Here is a 24,678-nt window from a genome sequence, read left to right as displayed (position 1 = left end):
GTCATACCTGTAAACATCTGCCAGCATCAGCAAGTAACTGCACAGCAGCCATGTTGTTATTGTCATGATGATATCATGAAACTCATCCTAAAGGATAAAACAGCACAAATAAGACAGCTAGCAGCTACACCCATCTGTGTAACCATGCACCTGTAAGTCATAGAGGCCACGCCCCTGATAATGCAAACTCTCAGTCTTCATACACTAAACAGGTGAGTTATTGACTACAGGTGTTTTGAAGATAGATCAAAGTGTTTTTTACAGGCTGTAAACATGTTTATGTTAATATGGGAGTCAATGGGGACTGACTCACTGCTGCCTATGCTGGACACCAGAGGAACTATAGGTCGATGGAAGAAATGGGCGTTTGAGGCGTTTCACTTTGAAACTCCCGGAGCTCGAACCACCTGATGAGTCAGTTCCTGAACATTTGATTCCCAGCCAAGCAGCCCGCATGTACATGTTGAAATGTTGCTCATTCGTTCAGTTGCTTCACACAGTACAAACTGTTTCTTCACTGTAAAAACATCTAAACACATTTGGATTCCTGACATTCCTCAGGTGTGGTTAATAGGCCACAACCTGTCCAGATGTTTGCAGCTGTGGATGTGAGGCGTGAGTGTTTCCTCAAAGTGAATTCAGACTCCAGGACCAAAATAACACACTGCTTTATCTGTCTTTGCGGACAAACATTCATCATGTTCTAACTTCTCCTTACACAAGCTTTTATTGTGAAACTCTGCTCTCACTCTGACAGTGGAAAAAGCTCAGTGCTTTTATTGTGAAAGGTGATGATGTAGAAGTTTGCTATCAGTGACATCATCTCTCTCCCTCCCCTCCTCAGAGTCCCCCCGCCTGTCCACCGCCTCCATCAGCAGCGATGAGCGTGCTCCATCGTCCACACCCTCCGACTCCTCCGACCTGCTGGCATCTTACCGGCGCCCCGTGAGCCTGATCTCCACTTTGTCCTCCGGGTCTGGATCTTCCAGAGACGACAACCTTGCGCTGCCTCCATCTATCACCAGCTCCTCCTCGGACCCTGACATCAACCTTAACCTGAGCCCCGAGGAGGTCGCTGCAGACCTCCAGGGGTCGAGCCCCCAACCCAACAGGAAGGGGCGGAGCTTCATTCACAACAAAAACAACAACAACAAAGACTGGAAGGCGAGTCGTACCTTGAGCCGCCGGCAGCCGGCTTCACCGTTTATCCGCGCCAGCATGGCGCCCAACCCTCAGCTGACCTACCTAGACCGCGTCGTCATGGAGATCATCGAGACAGAGAGGATGTATGTGAGAGATCTGCGCATGATCGTGGAGGTGAGTTACCTAACTGCGTGACCCTATAGGTGTCATGGTAACAGGTGTGGGCTCTACGGGCTCAAATTTTTCACTGATGTGGATGGTTGGTCATTGTGGTTGCCTAGGTAGCCACCTGTCCAACCATATCCTTTATTCTCATTGGTAGTTTAACTCAGTACCACCTCCTGAGTTCCTGGAATTCTGTTGCCGAATACCTGGAACATCGATCGCTGCTCGCTAGCGGCGGGTTCAGGACGAGTCAAGTTTGCTTTGATCACGCTCGCTGATGGTTTGACGCTTTATCCTGAAACTATCTCTAAAGTAACTTCAGGCGCTAAGCTTTTCTCTGAAAGTCTAGTCTGTGATCTCATGAAAACACCTGGATGTCCACAGAGGGTGGCGGTGGATGATCCCAGGATCATTTCCATGGTGTAGAACATGAAGTAGAAACACTTCCATCCTTGGCGTCTTATTTTCAAACGATGATCAGTGACCATGGAGCTGGACAGGGTTTGGTTTTTAAGCTGCTGATGCATGAGCTTCTCATCCTTTAGTTTTAATCTAAACTCACCAAGGTAAAACTGTCTGAACTTCAAACATTTCATTTCTATTCTGAAAGCACTCAGGACAAAAATTGACCCATTTTTCTTAGTCTGAACATTTTGGGCTCGTGAAACATACGCGTTTCCTGAACGCATCTCCACGTACAGAGGACAGCTCGCGGTGTCAGTCGTTACCCCGGCCATGACTCAGTGCCAGACTATAATTAACAAGCTAAGACGTTCTGCAGTGATGGGATTAGCTGCTTATGTAACAGGCTCACCGAGCTGCACGCACCTGTTTCAGTGTCTGAAGTACGACTCAATCAAACCAGGCTGTTTAAAAAACTTAGGAAAACAAAAAACAAACCAGTGAAGGAGCAACGGAAAAACGGAAATACTCTAACAGATATTTATTATGATTTATTTACCAAGGTTTCAGAGAATAACAAAGACCTGTCCTTATAATAAAATAATAACAAGTTTTAGGCTCTAAAAAAGCTCTAAGTGAGATAGAATATGTAATATGAAATCAGTAAACACATCAGACATACGAGTTTTCTCCATTTTTTTTAAATATTTAAAAATCAAGTAAACTCTGACACATTAAACATAAACTGATACACAGATTTTAAAGTTCAGTTTATAAAAATAAACATAATTACGTAATCGCTTTTATTTAAAACAATAAATGTGTTTATGTACTTACCTCAATAATAAATACCAAACATATGGAATATATATATATTTAATCAAACAGAAAGATAAGATAAGATAAAACTTTATTAATCCCTCGGGTGGGTTCCTCTGGGAAATTCAGTTTCCAAAAGCACAGCACCGACAGAAGTTACAGTTACAGAATATTATATATATATATATATATATATATATATATATATATATATATATACACTCAACAAAAATATAAACGCAACACCTTTGTTACTGCTCCCATTCCCCATGGGATGGACGTAGAGACCTAAAATTCATTCCAGATACACAATATAACCATCCCTCCCAAACAGTGGTCACAAATCAGTCCAAATGTGTGGTAGTGGGCACATCTGCTATATTGAGATAATCCATCCCACCTCACAGGTGTGCCACATCAGGATGCTGATCGGACATCATGAGTAGTGCACAGGTGTACCTCAGACTGCCCACAACAAAAGGCCACCCTGGAATGTGCAGTTTTTTGTGCTGGAACAATTGGTTTGCACAACCAAACAATTTCTGCACAAACTGTCAGAAACCGTCTCAGGGACGCTCAACTGCATGCCCGTCGTCCTCATCGGGGTCTTGACCTGACTCCAGCTCGTCGCCGTAACAGACTTGTGTGGGCAAATGCTCACATTCGATGGCGTCTAGCACGTTGGAGAGGTGTGCGCTTCACGGATGAATCATGGTTCACATTGTTCAGGGCAGATGGCAGCTGAGAATGTCCCAGTTCTTGCATGGCCAGCATACTCACCCATTGACATGTCACCCATTGAGCATGTTCGGGATGTGCTTGACCGGCGTATACGACAGCGTGCACCAGTTCCCACGAATATCCAACAACCTCGCACAGCCATTGAAGTGGAGTGGACCAACATTCCACAGGCCACAATTGACAATCTGATAGACTCCATGCGACGATGTGTTGCACTGTATGAGGCAAATGGTGGTCACACCAGATACTGACCGGTTCTGGGTCCCCAGACCCCCAATAGCACAAAAAACTGCACATTCCAGGGTGGCCTTTTGTTGTGGGCAGTCTGAGGTACACCTGTGCACTACCCATGATGTCAGATCAGCATCCTGATGTGGCACACCTGTGAGGTGGGATGGATTATCTCAATAAAGCAGATGTGCCCACTACCACACATTTGGACTGATTTGTGACCACTGTTTGGGAGGGATGGTTATATTGTGTATCTGGAATGAATTTTAGGTCTCTACGTCCATCCCATGGGGAATGGGAGCAGTAACAAAGGTGTTGCATTTATATTTTTGTTGAGTGTATATATATATATATAAAAAAAAACACCCAGCACACCCCTGCAGGCGGTTTATCCTTCAAGCTCGGGTCCTCTACCAGAGGCCTGGGAGCTTGAGGGTCCTGCGCAGTATCTTAGCTGTTCCCAGGACTGCGCTCTTCTGGACAGAGATCTCCGATGTTATTCCCGGGATCTGCTGGAGCCACTCGCCTAGCTTGGGAGTCACCGCACCTAGTGCTCCGATTACCACGGGGACCACCATTACCTTCACCCTCCACATCCTCTCGAGCTCTTCTCTGAGCCCTTGATATTTCTCGAGCTTCTCGTGTTCCTTCTTCCTGATGTTGCTGTCATTCAGAACCGCTACATCGATCACTACGGCCGTCTTCTTCTGTTTGTCTACCACCACTATGTCCGGTTGGTTAGCCACCACCATTTTGTCCGTCTGTATCTGGAAGTCCCACAGGATCTTAGCTCGGTCATTCTCCACCACCCTTGGGGGCATCTCCCATTTTGACCTCGGGACTTCCAGGTTATACTCGGCACAGATGTTCCTGTACACTACGCCGGCCACTTGGTTATGGCGTTCCATGTATGCCTTGCCTGCTAGCATCTTGCACCCTGCTGTTATGTGCTGGATTGTCTCTGGGGCATCTTTACACAGCCTGCACCTGGGGTCTTGCCTGGTGTGATAGACCCCAGCCTCTATTGATCTTGTACTCAGAGCTTGTTCTTGTGCTGCCATGATTAGTGCCTCTGTGCTGTCTTTCAGTCCAGCTTTGTCCAGCCACTGGTAGGATTTCTGGATATCAGCCACCTCCTCTATCTGCCGGTGGTACATACCATGCAGGGGCCTGTCCTTCCATGATGGTTCCTCGTCTCCCTCCTCTTTCTTGGGTTTCTGCTGCCTGAGGTATTCACTGAGCACTCGGTCAGTTGGGGCCATCTTCCCAATGTATTCTTGGATGTTCGTTGTCTCATCCTGGACTGTGGTGCTGACACTCACCAGTCCCCGGCCCCCTTCCTTCCGCTTAGCGTACTGCCTCAGGGTGCTGGACTTGGGGTGAAACCCTCCATGCATGGTAAGGAGCTTTCTTGTCTTTATGTCAGTGGCTTCTATCTCCTCCTTTGGCCAGCCTATTACCCCAGCAGGGTACCTGATCACGGGCAGGGCGTACGTGTTGATGGCCCGGATCTTGTTCTTACCATTCAGCTGACTCCTCAGGACTTGCCTGACCCTCTGCAGGTACTTGGTGGTTGCAGCCTTTCTAGCGCCCTCTTCATGGTTCCCATTTGCCTGCGGGATCCCCAGGTACTTGTAACTGTCCTCTATGTCTGCAATGTTGCCTTCTGGTAGTTCAATCCCCTCAGTTCTGACTACCTATCCAGTCTTGTTAATGATCTCACTGAGGGGGTTCAGGCCTATGCAGAACAGCAGTGGGGACAGAGCATCTCCTTGGTAGATCCCGCACTTGATGGTGACTTGTGCTATGGGCTTGGAGTTGGCCTCTAGTGTTGTACGCCAGGATCCCATTGATCTTGTACAATTCTAGGCATTCCAGTATCCAGCTGTGGGGCATTGAGTCATAGGCCTTCTTGTAATCAATCCAGGCAGTGCACAGGTTGGTCAGTCTGGTCTTGCAGTCTCGGCTGACTGTTCTGTCTACCAGTAGCTGGTGTTTTGCGCCTCTGGTATTCTTGCCAATTCCTTTCTGTGTCCCACTCATGTATTGACCCATGTGCCTGTTCATCTTAGCCGATATGATGCCTGACAGGAGCTTCCATGTAGTACTGAGGCAGGTTATTGGTCGGTAGTTGGAGGGGACCGGTCCCTTCTTGGGGTCCTTGGGGATCAGGACCGTCCGACCTTCGGTTAGCCATTCCGGGTGTCTCTCGTTAACTAGCAGCTGGTTCATTTGTGCTGCCAGACGCTCGTGGAATGCAGTCAGCTTCTTTAGCCAGTAGGCGTGAACCATGTCGGGCCCTGGTGCTGTCCAACTCTTCATACTGGAGACCCTTCCTTGGATATCTGCCACTGTGATGGTTACTGGACCCTGTTCAGGGAGGTCGCCCTCAGATCCACTAGCCACTGAGCATTGCCGTTATGGGTTGCGTCCTTCTCCCATATGCTCTTCCAGTATTGCTCCGTCTCCAGCCTTGGTGGTGCTGTTCTCTTATTATTGTTCCCTTGCCACTGAGAGTACACCTTTGCTGGTTCTGTGGAGAACAGCTGGTTTATTCTCCTGCCTTCTATCTCTCTGGTGTACCTCCTCAAGCGGCTGGCCAAGGCTGTGAGTCTTTGCTTGGCAGTTTCCAAGGCCTCAGGTATGGACAGCTTGCTGTATTTCTTATGCACCTTCTTTGTCGCACCTTTCTGCAACTCCGTTAGTTGGCTAACCTCCCTCCGTGCTACTTTGATCTAGCCTCCTTCTCCATGGAGGGGCTATGTACCCAATCTCGGGTGGGGGTGATGATATCTCCCCCCTGACCTGGCGTCCTGACTCCTCCTTGCCGTAGCATTTGTGTTGTACCTCGTCAATCTCTAGCTGTGAGAGCAGTCGAAGAATCCATAGGTCCGTCATCCTATTCATGTAGCCCCTTCCGCCGGGGTTACTTGCGTAGTAGCATTCCAACAACGATGCCTTCTTGTTCCAGTAGCCCACTTTTCGTCAGGGTGCCCTGGTTCCTCAACACCTGACGCGGACCTTGTTGATCCGGGCGACGTCCGAGCCGGCATGCCTTCATATTTATCTGTCTCGCTCATGTCTGCGGTAGGCTCGCTTAGCAGACATGATACAGACATGAGATAGAGATATATATATATATATATATATATATATATATATATATATATATATATATAAATACAGAGACATATATAAATAAAATATACGAAGGGGATAAATAGGAATAAAAATAAAGATACAAGTGAATTGCACATTTCAAGTTTGGAGTCTATTGCACCATTGACTATTAACAAAAGTATTGCACAAAAGGTATTGCACAGTGAAGTGAAGAGGCACTACAGCTTAGTTGTTCCCCCCTCCTTTGTCCTCCTGTTTCCCCTCCCTCTCCCCTCCAGAGAGGAGTTAAACAGTCTGCATCTCTGATCAAGCCAGAAGTAATCAGATTACTGTGGTATAGCTCAGTGAGCGTTCAGTCTGCCTCCTGTTGGAGAAATGGAAACATTCCAGTTTATTTTAAAGGGTGTTTTATTTGACGCTGAGCTTTTTAAAAAGTGACCCCTGACCTTTCTGTCACTTCCTCTTATCCTCTTCTTCCCTGCTTGTCTCTTCCTTCCTTCCGTCCACTCTACTAACCTCTCCCTCCTACCCTGCAGGACTACCTGGCTCACATCATCGATCAGTCCGACCAGTCGGATCTGTCGATCCGTCCTGAGCTGGTCTGCGCTCTCTTTGGAAACATCGAGGACATCTACGAGTTCAACAGGTGAAGAAGATAAAGTTTAATGTGTCCGTTATCATAGCACGATATTTTGTCTAAAACGGTTAACGTTGATGTTACGTCTCCCCCATGTCAGCGCTCTCTGTTTCCTGTCGAGGGGTGAGTTTGCTTTGCAGACCGGCGCTGTTCTACTGCACAACATGGAGTGCTCTGTTTGCTGTGACTTTGAGTGCCTTCATGTTTAGGAACGATTCAGCAGGTTAAATATGAACAAACCGTTTCACCCATTTTCACTCCTGAACGGTGCAGCCACAGACGAACACCGTAACACAAACCAGATCGTATATATAAAAATAACCATGACCACCATGATGTCAGCCTTTGGTTTAGTGTTAGTCGAGTCATTCGAGTAGAAGGTAACAGAGACTTTCACTGCATGTCATTCGTCTGCTCTCCTCCCTCCTTCTTGTCTGCCTTCATGGTTAAAGGTAAAAACTCCAAAACATCAGAAAAACATCATGAAATATTAAAATGAGCGTTAGGATTCAGACTCTGAAGTGAGAACCAAGGAAACTGCTGAAACGAGAGAAAAACTTCAGGTTTCCTTTGGTTTGCTCCTGGTGACATGCAAAGCGTTGTTGTTGCTGGGGTCGCCACGGTGACAGTGTTTCCTGTTCACAGCGAGCTGCTTCAGGATCTCGACCAGTGTGACAACGACCCCGTCGCCATCGCCAGGTGCTTCGTCATCAAGGTGAGACCAGATCTGATTGGATTTGGGTGAGGATGGTTCGTACAAGCAGCGGCTGATAAAACTCTTGGCTTGTTGTATTTCAGAGCGAGTACTTTGACATCTACACACAGTACTGCACCAACTACCCAAAGTAAGCCATACGTTAGGTTTCGAGCACATTTTAAAAACCTTGTCTCATTCACATTGACCTGTCCACACTTGTCTGTCTCCTCTCTCCTGTTGCAGTTCGGTGGCGGCGCTGACGGAGTGCATGAGGAACAAATCTCTTGCCAAATTTTTCCGGGACCGCCAGTCCTCGCTTAAACGTTCGCTGCCTCTGGGTTCATACCTGCTCAAACCTGTTCAGAGGATCCTTAAATACCACCTGCTGCTACAGGTACCACACCAGCACACCTGACAACCAGTTACACCTGCATCCAAACCTGTAGAAATAGACCAGAGGACTGAGATGAAGCAAATATGTCTAAGGCCACGTTTACATCACATTTCACACGAAGACACACACACATTCCCGGAGGATCAGTCAGAGTTAAAGTGTCTTCAGACATTTCCTGGTGTGAAAGCAGAAGTTATCTTCTTAGTTATATTTTTTTTTAGCCAACTAACTGAAAACTATATGAGCAACACATAAGTGAATTTTGAGTGGATATCCACGGTATTTGGAAAAAACTTCCAGATGTGGATGATTCGTTTGGGTTGAGAGTGTTGAAATCTCCCAATTCTTTGAATCTTTGGGCTGAAGGAAGGACAATACTCGGTGTATTTATGCTCAATCAACAATCATTTATTTCCATACAATTCAACACTTAAGAGCATAAGGACCATCATGATGGGGAGACATGCCTGAAGAGGGTCACAGCAAGTCTCAAAATGGTGACGGGTTGCTCAGCTTTTTATAGTCTCTAGTGGCCCCCATCTAGTCGTAAAAGCCAAAACATCACATTCTTTCTCCGTTACAGCGCCTAAGTTATGACCTCGGCAGTTGTTTCTCTGCTTTCTAAGGTGGGGGTATGGAATGTGGTCTGTCTATCTCCCCTGTCTTAGACACAGAGTCTCCTTCTCTTCATGATTCAACAATAGAACATGTCAAGAAAACAGTGTAACACATTCCCAGCAGATCAAGGATACAGAGTGATGCACATTTATCTAATGAACTAATATGTGAATATGTTCTGTTAACTCAAAAGTATAATGAGAACTAAACTACATACAGCTCACACACTCTATATTAAAGGGTATAATATGATCTACAGCAGTATTCTAATTCAACTACTTTGATTACATATATAAGGTAACATATAATAACAGAATAATCTAATAAGAGGGAGTCTCTTTAATGAAGACTCCTTCAGTCTTCATTAAAAAGATGAGGATGTACACATCATGGACAGGGAGGAATGCTGGTTTGAGCGGGGAGTCAAGGAGGCCACATGAAAAGGGAAAGCCCATCTCTGAATTGAGGAGGGGGCCTAAAGGTACATCTGTCACCATCTTACAATGCTGTGATTGCAGCCATTCCCGAACTCTCTGTGAATGGTACTTGTGGCCATTGATCAATAGGTTTTGATCAGTGTTCATTGATTAATGGTTGTTGATCCATGGTCATGACAATTTTCATATTAATGATCAACGAACTGACCTCACAGCCCATTGTTCATTCAGTGAACATTTCAGTTATTGTGCAAATGTACTGTTTATAAAATTGGGGAAACCTGCAGTCAGCTGAGACTGAAGAAGTCACTTGGATAAGTGATGATTTCTCCCACTGAAAACGTCCAGATGAACAGAATCAACCTTTTGGGAGTCTTCTTTTATTTTTTAGACTATATATACTTTCAAGCATGTATTGGGGAATATTTGTCAGACTTTTTGGTTATTTGGTTTGAAGCTACAGCGTGATCGTGTCTCTTTCATTTTACATAAATAAATTGGTATCATCTGCATAAAATTGTATGTTTTAACCTTTTCATGTATAGTGGTGACTACAGTGGACAGCTATCCAAAGGCTGTTTTCAGGTATTTGTGTCAGTGTTGATGGTATACTTGCACATAAACCACTACATTAGACACTGATGTGTCACTCCATACACAGTTGTCCACCTAAGTGTTTAAAAAATAATGAAGTTCAAAATTATTTTTTTTCATGCCTAAAAATGAATAAAAATACTTAAAAAAAATATCCAGATTGAGGTTGTCATAATTCATGCATGAACGGGTTAAACTGAACATGACTTTATGCTGATTTGTTGGTGTTTGTAATGGTTTTCTTTAGGAGATAGAGAAGCATTTTGACCCAGAGGATGACGGTTATGAGGTGGTAGAGGAGGCTCTCTACACTATGACGGGAGTGGCATGGTACATTAATGACATGAAGAGAAAACACGAACATGCTGTCCGACTCCAGGTAACTAATGGCAAAACAAAGTTTTTTCTATACACACTGTAATTATGACTATAAAGTGAAAAGAAAATATTGGGGTAGGGATAGCTCAGTAGGTAGAGCAGCGGCCCCACGATCGGAAGGTTGAGGGTTTGAATCCACTGAACGGCTACCCTGAGGTACCCCTGAGCAAAGTACCGTCCCTACACACTGTTCCCGGGCACCCAATGGTGAATGGGTTAAATGCAAAGAGGAATTTCCCCACTGGGATCAATAAAGTATACATTATTATTATTATTATTATTATTATTATTATTATTATTATTATAGAAAATAACTTTAAATGAATACATTCCTGTTTTTAGGCTGTGCAGATGAAGTTCTTATCAGAAGGTAAATGTAAGAGAGGCGTGTCCCAGATAAGAACTATTTATTAGCTCTGACATCTTGTGACAGTTTAGAGAGAGTTTGCTCCCAGTGGTGACATTTTCAAACAGGAAGCCCTGCACTGAATTGCTCTGATAAAGGAAATTAAATCTGGAAAGGTTGAACTTTCTTTTTCTACAAAGTTGTTTCAGGGCTTCCTTCCTTAAAAACAAACCAAAACAACCAAAGGCTGGAGTGTCTGAGTGTTTCTGTGTTTGGTTCTTCAGGAGGTTCAGTCACTGCTGCTAAACTGGAAAGGTCCTGATCTCACCACATACGGAGAATTAGTTCTGGAGGGAAACTTCAAGGTCCATCGAGCCAGAAATGAAAGAACGCTCTTTCTCTTTGACCGGGTGCTGCTCATCACCAAACGTCGCGGCGAGCACTATGTCTACAAGACGCACATCTCTGTGAGTGGCAGCAGACAAACATCTAAGAGCTGCAGGTTTTCAGGTCTTTGTTTTAAGTGCAGGTTTGATTCTTAGTTCTGTCTCTTGGTTTCAGTGCTCCACACTGACGCTCAACGAAAACGCCAAAGACTCCCTGAGTTTCAGCGTCATGCATTACAAAAACCCCAAACAGCCTCACACCGTCCAGGTGAGTCGACCTCCACCCGCCAGCCAACATATTTAAGCCTGAGAGGATCGGAGTTCACTCCGTGTTTTTGTCTTTTAATGTTTCAGGCTAAGACGGTGGAGGAGAAGAAGCTCTGGGCTCATCACATCAAACGCATCATTGTGGAAAACCACCAAGCCATCATCCCACAGAAGGTCAGAAGCATCAGTATACTCACCCATTTCGCTCCAGGTGACCAGTGCAGACACCAGTAATGGTTAGTTGTGTCTTTCAGGCAAAAGAAGCTATCCTGGAGATGGACTCCATCTGTGAGTAAACATCTCTTCTGCTGTAGAAGATTAATAAAAGCAAAGATTAATAAGGATGTGATGAAATGCTCCTCTGTGTTGTTGTTGCTTCCCTGTAGATCCTTCCAAGTACCGTTACAGTCCTGAGCGCCTGAAGAAAGCCACATCCTGCCACTCTGACGAGTTCCCACGAGATGCTCGTCAGGGCCGCCGACAGTCAGGTAATCAGATTACCTGGATTACTGATCAAGGTATCTTGTTGTTATTGATGTGTAACGACCAGTTTTGTTTCTTCTCCAGAGCCAATCAAACAAACCCTGAAAAGCAACAAAGGTAAAGTCATTTCATTGAAATCGATTTTGATAAATCTTTGATCAGTATGTCCACTTTTGTGACTTTTGTCCTCATAGTAGTTTCTCTTGGAACGTTTTTGTTTAGGTTGTATTCTGCCCAGGTTTTAGATTTCCTTCTCAGACATGCATTTGGACCTCTAGGTTATCTCTTATAATATTTTGCAGATGTTTATTTCGGGCAAAATTCAATAAAATGTCTGGACTCTAACAGATTGACCCGCTGTGGACCTAATAAGGGTTAGCATGGTAGAAAACACTGTGAGGATTCTGAGGCCTGTTGCTCTCTGGGCTGATTAAAGCTGCAGATGTTAACCGGTAAAGCTGTTGTGTCTAACAAATCTTTTTGCTCTTGTTCTTCTGCTGAATCCCCTGCTGGACTCTCAGCGCTGCTGGAGGTAAGACCCAAACTCATTGAACACACGCCTGCTTGCTGTTGCTCAGATTTAAAGACTGTTTCTTCTGTTTTCTTCTGTTTATGACTCTGTGAACTTTCTGATGTGTTCTTATGAGCGATGTTTCGGTGAGGGTTACTGAGGCTCAGTCCTGCTATCAGAGCCACACTTTAGTTTTAGGAAGCAGAAACATGATAGTGTGTGACGTCCTGCAGTGCTCAGATGACAGGCGCTCTCTGCGGGCCACCGTCAGCAGCAGCATGCTGGGGGAGTCTGTCACGGAGGAGGAGGCGGAGCTCGGCAGCAGGAAGGACTCGCTAGAGCGCCTGCTGTGCAGCGTGGAAGAGGCGGGTCAGTTGGATGATGCTCTGCTGGAGGACAAGCAGGTAGACGACTTTGCTAGCTCCGTGCTCGCTGCCATCTCCTGCTGGCACGTCACTGTCCAGGCCTTCTTTTCCGCCGCGGGGACGGTGAGGCTTTCCGGTGCCAGCCCAGTCTTCATCACCCACAGCCCCTGTAATGCGCTACAAGGATGCTGCTGTGGAGCTCAAAGTAACTGCTTCATGGGCATCTAACACTAGCCGAGCTGCATGCTTGGGTTCAACACACTTAACTACCGCAGGGTGACCACATGGGGCAGCGTTTAAAGGAACTGACAATATTTGGATGAAATTCATTGTTTTTTGTTTTCCTTCAGTCAGATTGTTTCAGATGGGTCACTTTCTTTGCAAAAGGTTTAGTTTAGATTAGTACAAAGACTGGAAGCAACAGCAAACTGCTAGGCTAGCTTTGTTAAAACCTCACATATATCAAATCAGAAAGATGTTGAGGTTTTATGAGCACTCATGACCTCAGTCATCATCTCTAAAGTCCTAACCTCTGTGAATCTTATCAATCTGTTTATCTATAAGCACATTTAAAAACAACACAGTTGACCAAAGTGCTGTACAAACTAAAAAGTGAAACAAAGACACAACGAGAACAAAACAAAAACTCAGTCACAGTTAAAAGTTAGGGAGTAAGGATGTGTTTTCAGACGGGATTTAAAAATGTCGAGTGTTGGAGAGATCCTAATTTGAAGAGGCAGACTGGTCCAAAGTTTAGGCACAGCAATCGCAAAGGCCCGGTCACCTCTGTGTCTTAGTCTGCTTCTAGGAACAATCAGAAGCAACTTATCACCTGACCTAAGCGTTCTACTAGTTCTAATCCATTATAAGAGACTTAAAAACAAGCAGTATGCTCTTGTTCTGATGGCTAGTTGGTTAGCTAATTCACACACCAACTGTCACGGACCGCCGGGGCAGACCGTGTGGAGTGAGTGGAGGACCCAAGAGCAAACAGAGGTGAGGACACAAAACCGGACTTAACAGAAGGCGAGCCTTTATTGAGGGCCGAAGACTTAAGGAACAAGGCAGCAAAGCAACTGAGGGAAAACCTGAACATAGACTGGGAAAACTATGGCTAAACAAAGTACAAACTAGGACTAGTTAAGGCTGGGGAACTATGACAAGGGGTAGGGGAGATAACACAGATGACGCGACGCAGACTACATGAAACACAGAGACTAAATACACATGAGGGATGATCAGGGGAAGTGGCCACACATGGGATCACAGCTGACACACATGAACCTAATGACAGGACAGGAGGGTGCAACTGAATACACTGACAATGAATACAGACTTACAAAGTAAAACAGGAAACATGGAAATTAGACACGACAAGAACTAAACATAACCACGCAGACAGGACTCATGACCCAGGGAAACTTAGTACAGGGGAGATGACATAGCTGACAGCATGAACTTGACAGTACAAGACACACAGACATAAACACACGAAGGGCAAGGGAGACTTAATGCAAGGGTAATATATACAAATGGCTGGACTACCTTAGAGAACCTAAACAAACAATAAACATCAAAATAGGCTAAACATAACACACTGGGTCACACGACCCAGGACCATGACACCAACAGGTGTAACTTAGGAAGAAGTCTGTGAGAGTCTCTGTGAGGACGTGAGCAACCAGGTCCTGTTTTTAGGTTGGTTGCTGATATGAATGCAGCTCACAGTGTCTGTACAGCCCAAAGTCGCTGAGCCAGCTGCCCAAATATTATGTCCCATGTTTGCTTTTCAAAGGTGGAAATAAAGAACAGGTCCATGCCACATACCTCATGCAAAGTGCTTCAGCTGAAAAATACCCAGCTGCCCACCGTAATCTTTTCACTGAAGGCCATACTGTGGTCAGTGTCTGGAACATTATTTGGTTTGTTGATCATGACATCAGTTTGATGTCTGAATGACATCAGTACCAGGTCAGGACACCAGCGCTGTATTGTAGCAATCCCGGGCGTGCACATTATTCCACAGCAGCGGGAAAAACAACCTCCTTTAACCACAAAAGCATTTTCTGTTATGTTTTCCAACAACACGAGTGCTCTACATTTTCACACTGAGAAATAATCTCATTGACTTCTGTGCCTCCTGCAGTGTCTCCGTCAGTACCTCCTTCAGTGCCTCCTTCAGTTGGGGACATTGACTTTAGAAGTTGTTTATTGTAAACAGAAATGTGAAATGTGAGCAGATTAATGAGGCACACTGACAGTTTTTCTTGGATCAAATGTTTTTGCTAAGCGAAGGTTGTCTGTATGCACTGAAACACCCGACTCTGGAGAACAAACAAACAAAGACTTCCCAAAAACTGTTCCTGTCGTATTAAAGAATGAGAACAGCTCTTTGACTGATTTTGGCTTTTTATCTTTGCAAAGTTTAAAAGTTGTTGTTTTGTTGTTTTTTTTCCTCTGGGAGCTTCTTCGAACATTCGTCCTGCAGCTTTACATCCATCTTTGTCTTTAGTGCTGTGAGCATGAATACGATTGGTGATTCCGTGTTTCTAGGTGTGGTTGGATGAACTGGACATTTGCTGCTGCCTCTCAAAGTTTTGTTGCATTGATTTGCATTGATGGCTGCTCTGTATCATGTAATAAATAAAGGTTCAGTTCACACAATAATAACAAACACTCTTTAAAACCGAGTAAGAAGCTTTTCCATGAACGACACTAATGACTTCTTGGTTTGATTTTTTTTAAATCATATTATAAAAACTTTTCTTTTCCTCCAGCATTTCTTGACTTCCTGTTCTGTTTGTTTTTTGCTGAAGGAGACAGAGGGAGGCAGCGTCTCTTCAGACAACTCTAACAAAGAAAATGGACAACTCCCTGAAGAAGAAGAGCCAGGTGGCACCGAGCCGACACCTAAGCAGGTAAGTAACACTCAGTCGCTGACTTGCAGTTGTGAGGCCATCTCCATCTCCAGATCGCCCAATCTCTGGGCTGTCAGTGCTTGTTGATTTTGAGGGGTGGGGGGTGTTTGCAGGTGGTCGTAATCTCTTGCATCATGGCTGTATTTCCCACCTCTAATTACTGCTTCTGTGTTTTTGTCCTGTCCAGCCAGCAGTAGAGAAGCTACCACAGGAGAAGATGTCTGAACCAATCTCAGAACCAGAACATTTCACTGATCCGACCCCTTCCAACATCTCCAATTCCTGTCGAAATTCAGACAACCTGAAACCTGAAGTAGATCCAGAACCCACAGAGGAGCCATCCTCAGCTACACCTGATTCAGATTTGAAGACCTTGAGCAGTGGGGAGTCCTCTGATGATGAGGACAACGAGAAGGAGACAGCAGAGAAGGAAGGCGAAGCCACCAGCATCCTCCCGTCCTCCGTCCTGGACAAAGCTAGCTCCATCGCCCAGCACTTCACCAACAGCATCAAGCGAGGCACCGTGGCCCAGGATGACGCCCGCTCGCTCGGTTGTCCTTCACCTCGGTTACCCAGCAGGAGTGGCAGCAGCCTCAGCCTGAGTGCCGAAGCAGACGACCGACCTCCGCGGCTCTGCAGCTTTGTTGCCGATCCTGCAGAGACCTTCGGTGGGTCCGATTTGACCATGTTGTCTCCTCGAGATGACAGTCTCTTTGACAGCGACCGAAGCATTAGGCGAAGACGGGACTCCATGCTGTCCATGCAGGACCAGCTGCTCATTGGGAAAATCAAAAGTTACTATGAAAATGCTGAAAACCAAGATGCCACTTTCAGTCTTCGGCGCAGAGAGAGCCTCACATACATACCATCTGGGTTGGTCAGGAGCTCCGTCAGCCGGTTCAACAGCACCTCGACCTCCTCCACCTCCACTGTGGACCCTACTTATGCAGAGTCACACTCTGCTTTACCCCAAAACACCCAGGATCTTATGGGCTGTAGTGGCTCTTTGGACTCTTTGAAGTCTGAACAAAGAAGCACTGATCCAGAAGATTCAGAAGGCAGCCAGGGGTCCAGGTCTCAAAGTGTGCAGGATAATCTCTCTGATGATGAAGACTTCAAACCTTCATCTGAAATGATTAAGATCTGGCAGGCGATGGAGCGAGACATCAAAAGATCCCAGAGTGAAGATGGAGGGCAGGATCAAACCAAAGAAGCTGCAGTAACCTCCAGAACCTCCGGCCTTTCTTTCCCAACCAAAAACTCTTCCCAAGAAAGCAGAGCTTCTGATCTCAGAACAATCAAAGAAGAGTTGACAAGCCCTATGCCCCTCAAGCCCAAAGCCTCGGAGGTGAACCGGACAGGAAGCGTGAGGGACACGCTAAAGATGTTTGGGGAAGAGGCTGCTGTCCTCAGGGCTCCAGTGCCTCAGGTCAACCAGCTGAAGGTGGAGGCAGAAAAGGACCACCCCAGTAGCGCTTCAGACCAGGTGGTCGAAGTGGACAAGATGGCGAGCAAAGTCCTCCACCTGGCTCGTCAGTACAGTCAGCGAATCAAAACCTCCAGTCCGATGGTCCGACAGCGAAGTCAGGGTCTCCTATTTGGAAAGAAGAGCTTAGCCAGTGTGGTAGAGGAGAGGGAAGGTTCGGGTACGTCACTTTGCACACTGCTTAACATTTCAAACCAGCAATCCTCAAGGAAATCTATCTATTGATTGTCTATGTGACCATAGGACCACTAAATCTTCAATCAACGCAATTCAGAAACTGTATTTAATTCTCTTTTGACTTCTTGACATTCACCAGATCATCAGTGACCTTTTGAGGTACAGTTAGGGTTATCGATCGTCAACCTATCCATTTTATATGAAATTCTAATTTAGAAAATCAGATAGTACACCTGTAAGGTGATAACACAAAGGAGAGACTGGATTAAAAATGTATCTTTTTTTATATACCATGTACGGGAAAAGTGTGATGTTAACCCTGACCATACTCTGAGTCCTGCACGGGCTCGATGACCTGCTGGATGTTAAGAGATTAATTGTTGTAAATGTTTGTTCTGTGTGTTTGCAAAACTGGGTATATATTCAGTCCTGCTCAGCCTGAGCCTGCCCTGCCTTCAGCAAACTCTGCTTCTTTAAATAAACCATTTCCTGTTGAGCAACCGATCAGTCCAACCTGCCCACACATGCTTAGTCTGCACCCGCTGCATGAAAAGAAAAACAAAAAAACAATGGTACCACATGTAGTTATAACACTGTACTGCCACCTTCAGGTAAAGATGGTAAAATGCGCTGCTTAGGGGCAGATTATAATCTGAACAGCCTAAAGTGATGAGCCCATCTTTCCTGAAGCTGAAGTAAAATATCACAGCTGCATGTGGTACCATTGTTTGATTTATGTAGAAGCCAAACATATGTTTATGGATTATTACGGCTTTTGTTAATCATTTCTGTCAGTTATCGGAACACTGTAACGATCAAATTTAAGAGTGATTTAAATATGTTTCGTTTGTTTTGTTTTTTTCTGGCAGGTAAATCCAGCCTGACTCTGCCGCTGGTTTCTCATAAGCAGGCAACTTCTTTGCCGCTGAGTCCCGTAAACCACGTGAGGTCTTTAACCCTCGGCTTCACCTCCAGCTCAGCGGGAAACTCCAGGGGCGTCTCCTCGGGCCGGCCTCACTCTCGCAGCCCCCTCAGTCCACCTCCTCCCCTCGAAGGCTTCAACTGGCCCGATGTCCAGGAACTCCGTTCCAAGTACTCCGCCAACAGCTGCTCCCAGAAGAGCGCAGTCAGTCGAAGTCGATCCATCCCGGAGCAGTTCGACAGCAGTCTGAGGAGGCACTCCAGCTGCTCCTCAGGCTGCTTCCTCGCTGATGAAGCTCCCAGAAGGGTTTCTTCACAAAGGCCTCACAGAAACGCCAGCCAAGAGGAACGCAGCAGACGGCTCCTCAGAGCCAATTCCCTGGATCCTCGGCTGAGTGAATCTCAGATGAGTGAGTTGCAAAAGCTCCAGGACCAGGTGGCAAACGACGGTTACTACATTGCAGCTGAGGCCCCCCTAACAAACGACCCCGAACACAAGATCATTGTCATGGAGAAGTTTCCAGAGCCAGAAGAAACAGCCAGAGACAAAACAGATGAAAGTTACGTCCAGATCCGTTCACCCACCAGCAGAGAGAAGATCTCCATCATGGCTGTCATCGACCGGTGCCGGGCCTACCAGGAGTCTGACGAATACCAACAGAGGGAGGAACTGAAGGCCAAAACCGAGCAGAACAAGTCCACAGCATTGTCTGCTGATCAAGATGTTTCCCAGAAAACGAGATCAACCTCAGGACCGAAGGCGGAAGGTCAGCAGAGCATCGTGAAGAACCTGAGGGAAAGGTTTCAGAGCCTGAGCTGAAGAGAGAGTTGTCCGAGCTCTCCTCTACATGTTACGACTCTCAGTTTCTAACCAAAGATGTAACAATGACAAGCTGCTCAAGTTTTAATGATGACATAATTATTTAATTTATGTGAGCATGAAAGGAAAAGCTGTTCTAGCATGTGGTAATGGCACAAATGTTCAGGGGGGTGAAATATTAAAACAAAGAAGTTATCATATGTGTATATAAAGTCTGCAGTTAGCAGAAAGAATTCTATCTGAGAAATGTAAATATCTTATTGGAAATCTTGATGGGAGCACCTTTCTGTGCAGGATGCCATGTTTTACACAGGGTTATTACATCATTTTCTGTCCAGGTGGAATCAGGACTACACTAAGGGATCGCTTAAAGCTCCAAACTGCAGCCACTTAAACTTAAACTTTAAAGCTCCACTGTGAGAGGACTAACCACTAAACTCACATTCATTCCCGGTGTAAAAAGCGACCAGGTTGAGTGTGTGCTGTGTGCCAAGCATTTCACCTCTTCACCTGACCTCCCTGAAGCCCCAACTCCTGTGACTCAGAGGTCAGACTGATGCAGTCGTTTGGAATTACTGCAGCACTCGATCACTGATTTTAAATTTCAGAATATGGATTTTTGGATTTTAAAAATATGGAGGTCTACATTGTCAGCACCAGACTCACCTCTTTGTTTTCAGAGGTCTTGTTGCAGAAATTACAGCCTTCATATTTCACTTGTTTGATGGTGATTTTATCAGAGACCACCCATTCCTTGGTGATAATGAGTCTTTGAACAGTCACCTCTGAATCACCAGAGCTTGGTTGGGGTATTTGGACCACCCGGAGCAGCGGGGTGTTGGTAACGCCACCGTTCGGTGAGGTCAGATTGTTCTTTGTGTTAATGTCTGCTTGATATGAAGGCAGCTTTAATCCCTCCGTGACACACAACCACAAAGACCAAACCGTCCTTTAAAGGAGCGGTACTTTATATTGAACTCTCTGTGACTGGCTGCGTTTAGACTGTCTGTAGGGGGATGTGTTGGCTCCAAAAGAAGAGGAAAAGCCCCTCAGAGTTTGTGTGATCTGCACTTTGTGAGTTGGTAACTAGTAGAGTGAGGAGCTGACCAAGCTGGTCGTGACTGAGGGCTGGGGTGAGAGGCCTCGTCACGATCAGGACTTCCTCTCCCGGATCCGCCTGCTATAGATTCAGACTTTTGAGACTAGAAGACGGTTCAGTGAAGCCAACATGAACGCACCTGATACCTGCACACAGTGTCAGTTATTGATCATCAGCTTCCAGTCACACTGATTGATTGTGGTCACCATGTTAAAGTCAGACTGTTCCTTCCAGTGACTAGAACTTTAAAGACATAACCACGAGTAATTGTTCACGACAGCCAGAGCAGTGCACAGAGCCCCAAACCTGCCTCATTAGAAAAAATAAATAAATAAACACAGGTGATGGATTTATTAACTGTCCAGTAATTACTAAACTGTAAATAAGTGAAGTACAAATGATTTTTTTTTTGTTTGGCCAAGTTCTCTTTTTCCTGTTAACAATCATAAATATTCAACTGTAAAAGTCATTAGTAGTTTATTCAATAATTGATATTTAAAGGAATTTCAGTTTTTGTGCCTTGTTGTATTTCATCATATTTTATGTAAGTCAATATTTTCCTAATAAGTCATGTGTTGGACTCTGCTGCTAGCACTTTGTTCAGAGGCACATGGCAGATTTCAACATGTGACTTCCCACCTGCATATCCTGCTCCTCAGTCCACTGTCAACAGTAATGTGACGATGTCATTTACTCCTTATTTATTTGATCAGATGTAAATAGAAACACATCACCTGTCTTTCTATAAATGTGTGCGTGTGTGTCTACAAATGTGTTTGTATGACGTCTGTTCTGCATTAAAACTAAATATAGAAGAAAAAGCGCGTACATTCTTTACATGTACACAGTATTATGTGTTGGTGTCATGCACACAGTTCTCTTCCTGCAGCATCCCTGTCGGTCACAACGACTCTGCTCATTGGTTGATGGATGCAGGCTCGATTTCATACTGAAGAAGCTCAGAGTCGTGCAGCCAGCTAACGTTAGCGCTCAGACTGCTCCTCTCACATTACTCACCCAGAATTATCATGCTGATAAACACTGTGCACGCCATAATTTGATGTTAAATTTGTGTTGTTTTTTTTAAGTATGATAGAATGACGTAAAGTAATTGATGACAACCATCATCAATTACTTTGCGTCATCCCTCCGCGATGATGATGGTGGTTGTCATCAATACTGTAAAAGAAGCCTGTACAGACATTTATTACACACCCAGTGTGTAAGGTTTACACTAGGGCTGGGTATCGTCACTGATTTCTAGAATTGATTCGATTCCGATTCACAAGGTCCTGAATCGATTTGATTCGATTTGAATAGGGGAAATTTTGCCTCAGACAGTCAGAAATATTATAATTCTGTACTTATCAGTACATATCTATATTTTTATAGATAAAAAGAAAGCTGATACTTGTGAGACTTTATCAAAGGTGTAAGCATCACAGCAGATGCCTTTGTTGCAAAGTAACTGAGGATAAAACACAGGAAAAACATGAAGGCGGTTTTCCTGGTCTCGGTTTTTATATCAGATGACCTTAAAAATATTGTGCAGTCAAAAACGAAGACAAGCAGAGCAAAGTTGTTGTTTTTTTTTTGTTTTGTTTTTTTTGCCTGTCCCGTTTGGTTCTTTTGCCATCAGAATTATTGTCTAAAGGGGAAGAAAGATGCCCAACGGATTTACTATACCAAATGGACCATCCCAGCCTTGCCGTAATATCTATTTGATTCACCTTTTATTGTTTATTTTATTTTTCATTTTCACTTGTTAGATATGGGACAGACTTGAATGAGGAAAAGAAAAGGGAGAAAGAAAGAGGGAAAGAAAAACAGCAGAGAAGAGGGACGGGGATAAAGGGCAAAAAACAACAAAATAAGCAGACAAAAAAAATACATATATCAATCACCTGGATCACCTGTTGAGAAAGAAAAAAGTAAATACTAAATATTAAACATTCTGCAGCATGCAAGATCGACAGCGCACAGTGTGCTTTGAGGTAGGAGCCAAAAAGGGTGTAGTTTGTGTGTGTGAGCACCCGTGTGTACACCTGTGAGCATGAACGCGCTTGTTTTTAAAAGGTTCCTTCATGTAATGATCTGCTAGAGGGTGTGTGGGGGGGGGGCACAGCCCCGTCCTCCAGGGCATGAAGCAGATATGGAGGCGATCAAAACTCCAGACATCCAGAGGCCCCCAGAACACAAGAGACCAAGGAAGACCAACAGAGGGGCAGCCGCGCCACTGTCCCAGAAAGAGCTGAGGAGAGTCCCAGATGAGGACTCACTCAGCAGCAGAAGCCAAGGGGGGTTGCAGTGACGTGCCCGTCAGCTCCACCGGCAGCCAGCGGTGCCAGAGTGACCAAGCCCCAGGCCGAGAGGCCGAGGGCACCCCACCCCCGAAGTGGCCCGAGTGAGCCCCAACAAGCAGCCACCAAGGAGTGAGCCGGTGTGTACCTGGACGCCCATCCCTGGACACAAAGAACCACCAACGCACCGATGTCTGAGGAAGTCCGCCACTGGCAGGGGAAGTGGTGGGGGGAGATAGGCCTCCAAACCTTGGAGGGCCCGAGATGTCCCCAGAGAGGTGGCGTCTGATACCCGACCTGACATATGGACAAAGACAAACAGGCACACACAGATACAAACATCCATTCCCACCCTCATGCTCTCATATGCAATTACTCAGCACTCACCCAACGTGGAGACAGACATAAAGAGACGCTGTACACACGATCACACTCCCCAAGCGTACTCTAAGCCCCGGGTCTAGGTACCCTTGCCCCTGGAGGGGGAAGCTGCACCCAGACCCAGGTGGTGTTACCCTTTTCCCTGGGGTGGGGAGAAACAGACCACTCCGACTCCGCAGCAGCAGGGAGGCCCCATATTCCAAACCCCAGGAGACCAGGAGATGTCCTTACTGAATCATCAGAGCTGAACAGGTGATGGAGAAATAGGTTTACCTTTTGGGTGACATGAATGAGCTGAAGGGAAGTTATGAACTGTTTTAGAGAGACAAATAACACCAGGATCTTCTTTTTACTTAGCTGACAGCTGGTAACTGCGTAGGGGCGGGTCTGGCACAGTCAACGGCGGTCCAGGCGTGGGATTTCTCTCGTGGAAATATGCACATTATTTTTTCCTTTCTATTGGTAGGTGGCACAGTGCACTTGTGGCGAGTAACAAGCTAGAGGACTGGTAATCTTGTTGGGTATCCAGTTACGGAAGCAACACATTAACAAGAGAATTCTGAGTAAAACCAAAGTTACTTTCCCTAGTAACTAGTTACTCTGAAAGTAACAAGTAACTTGAAGTAACTGAGTTACTTTTGATAGAAGTAACTAGTAATGTAACTAAGTTAATCATTTAAAGGAACTTACCCAACACTGCTAATAAATAAGCGAATAATGCAAAAAACAGATTTTTAGCGTTGGGTCCGCGTTTTGTGTTTATGTCTTTGTGCAGAATCCATGTACCTGCTCTCATTTACTGTTTTTGCTGTTTGGTGGTTGTAGAAATTTTGTGAGGTTTAACCTGAGATCCTGGCGTTTTAGGCAAAATACATTTATGTTTAAAAATCGATTCAGGATTTTAATGAATTGATATCACGTTATCCAAGTCAGAATTGATTTTAATTGATAAATCGATAATCAAAACCCACCCCTAGTTTACACCCCAGCTGCCCTAAAGTAACAGCATTAGTAACGTTCATGTTTTTGTACTGGTTAATCCAGCAGTTTGCACAAGCTCTGTAAATGCTTAAATACATTCAGTGTTATTCTCTTTTTTCTTGTTTTTGTTTTTTTGGGGGGTTTTTTCGCCTGTCCCGTTCAGCCCTGATAATCAGAGTTATTGTGACACACATCTGCACCTGGCGCTATCACCACGTTTGAATTCTCGTTTTATGCACATTACATTTGTGACTTTCAGTGTTTTCAGTTTTTGTCTTGCACATAAACCTTTAAACTAAATGAAATGTTTTATTTTCAGCCTACTGGTGAAGGTTCTGGGCTGCCTTTCCTCATAACAGCCATTCCTCAAGAGTCTCCCCATTTAAAGCAATGCACTAACAGGGACTGTAACATCTAGTCCTTTTTACTGAATATACAATAGTATAAGTCGCCCTGCCTCCAGCTAGCCAGTTAGATGGCACAGATTTGGTGCTTCTAGTGGAGTTTAGCCCATTTATTCCCTTTGTACAGGCTAATATGCTCAGCATTGAAAAGACATCAGTAAGAAAGTAGATTTGTCCTCCACAGAGCGTCTCGGCCTAACACAGGCATCTGTTAGCCTCATCGTGCAGTAAGTCTGTGGGTAGATTGACCTTGTGGTGGGAAACTTTGCTAGAATCAGTGCTGGATCAGAAATTCATCCCAGAAACAAACTCACTGAGGGCTGGTTCTGCTGGTTCTGGACCAGCTATAGCTGGTATTTGAACGATCAATTGTTTCACAGGATGACAAGCAAATAATATCAAAACATGAAAACTAGAGCTATAGATTGATTAATTTTAAATGATTTAGTAATAAAAA

General features: G+C 45.1%; 1 protein-coding gene across 3 annotated transcripts in view; it reads left to right on the top strand.

The window, feature by feature from the left end:
* LOC147313266 (pleckstrin homology domain-containing family G member 3-like) overlaps window positions 1–20,965 on the top strand; it is a 29,814-nt gene extending 8,849 nt beyond the window's left edge. For 2 of the 3 annotated variants that reach the window (XM_086265312.1, XM_086265313.1), the window contains 16 exons: window positions 845–1,317; window positions 7,158–7,267; window positions 7,904–7,973; window positions 8,057–8,103; window positions 8,199–8,349; window positions 10,246–10,377; window positions 11,007–11,189; window positions 11,284–11,376; window positions 11,463–11,549; window positions 11,630–11,663; window positions 11,762–11,863; window positions 11,943–11,975; window positions 12,380–12,390; window positions 15,551–15,652; window positions 15,840–17,298; window positions 18,185–20,965. In XM_086265312.1, coding sequence (XP_086121438.1) covers window positions 845–1,317; window positions 7,158–7,267; window positions 7,904–7,973; window positions 8,057–8,103; window positions 8,199–8,349; window positions 10,246–10,377; window positions 11,007–11,189; window positions 11,284–11,376; window positions 11,463–11,549; window positions 11,630–11,663; window positions 11,762–11,863; window positions 11,943–11,975; window positions 12,380–12,390; window positions 15,551–15,652; window positions 15,840–17,298; window positions 18,185–19,056 — 3,959 coding nt within the window. In that variant the 3' untranslated portion in view covers window positions 19,057–20,965. Of the gene's footprint in view, window positions 1–844; window positions 1,318–7,157; window positions 7,268–7,903; window positions 7,974–8,056; window positions 8,104–8,198; window positions 8,350–10,245; window positions 10,378–11,006; window positions 11,190–11,283; window positions 11,377–11,462; window positions 11,550–11,629; window positions 11,664–11,761; window positions 11,864–11,942; window positions 11,976–12,379; window positions 12,391–12,602; window positions 12,858–15,550; window positions 15,653–15,839; window positions 17,299–18,184 lie in introns of all 3 variants that reach the window. The other variant, XM_086265314.1, reaches the window with a different exon arrangement.
* The last annotated feature ends 3,713 nt before the right edge of the window (window positions 20,966–24,678 follow it).

Source organism: Aulonocara sp. 'chitande type north' Nkhata Bay, linkage group LG15 (genome assembly GCF_057382095.1).
Source record: "Aulonocara sp. 'chitande type north' Nkhata Bay isolate Kocher_YH1m ecotype deep benthic linkage group LG15, A_spYH_male_GT1.1, whole genome shotgun sequence".
Lineage (NCBI taxonomy): Eukaryota > Metazoa > Chordata > Actinopteri > Cichliformes > Cichlidae > Aulonocara > Aulonocara sp. 'chitande type north' Nkhata Bay.
This window is presented reverse-complemented; position numbering and strand designations above follow the sequence as displayed.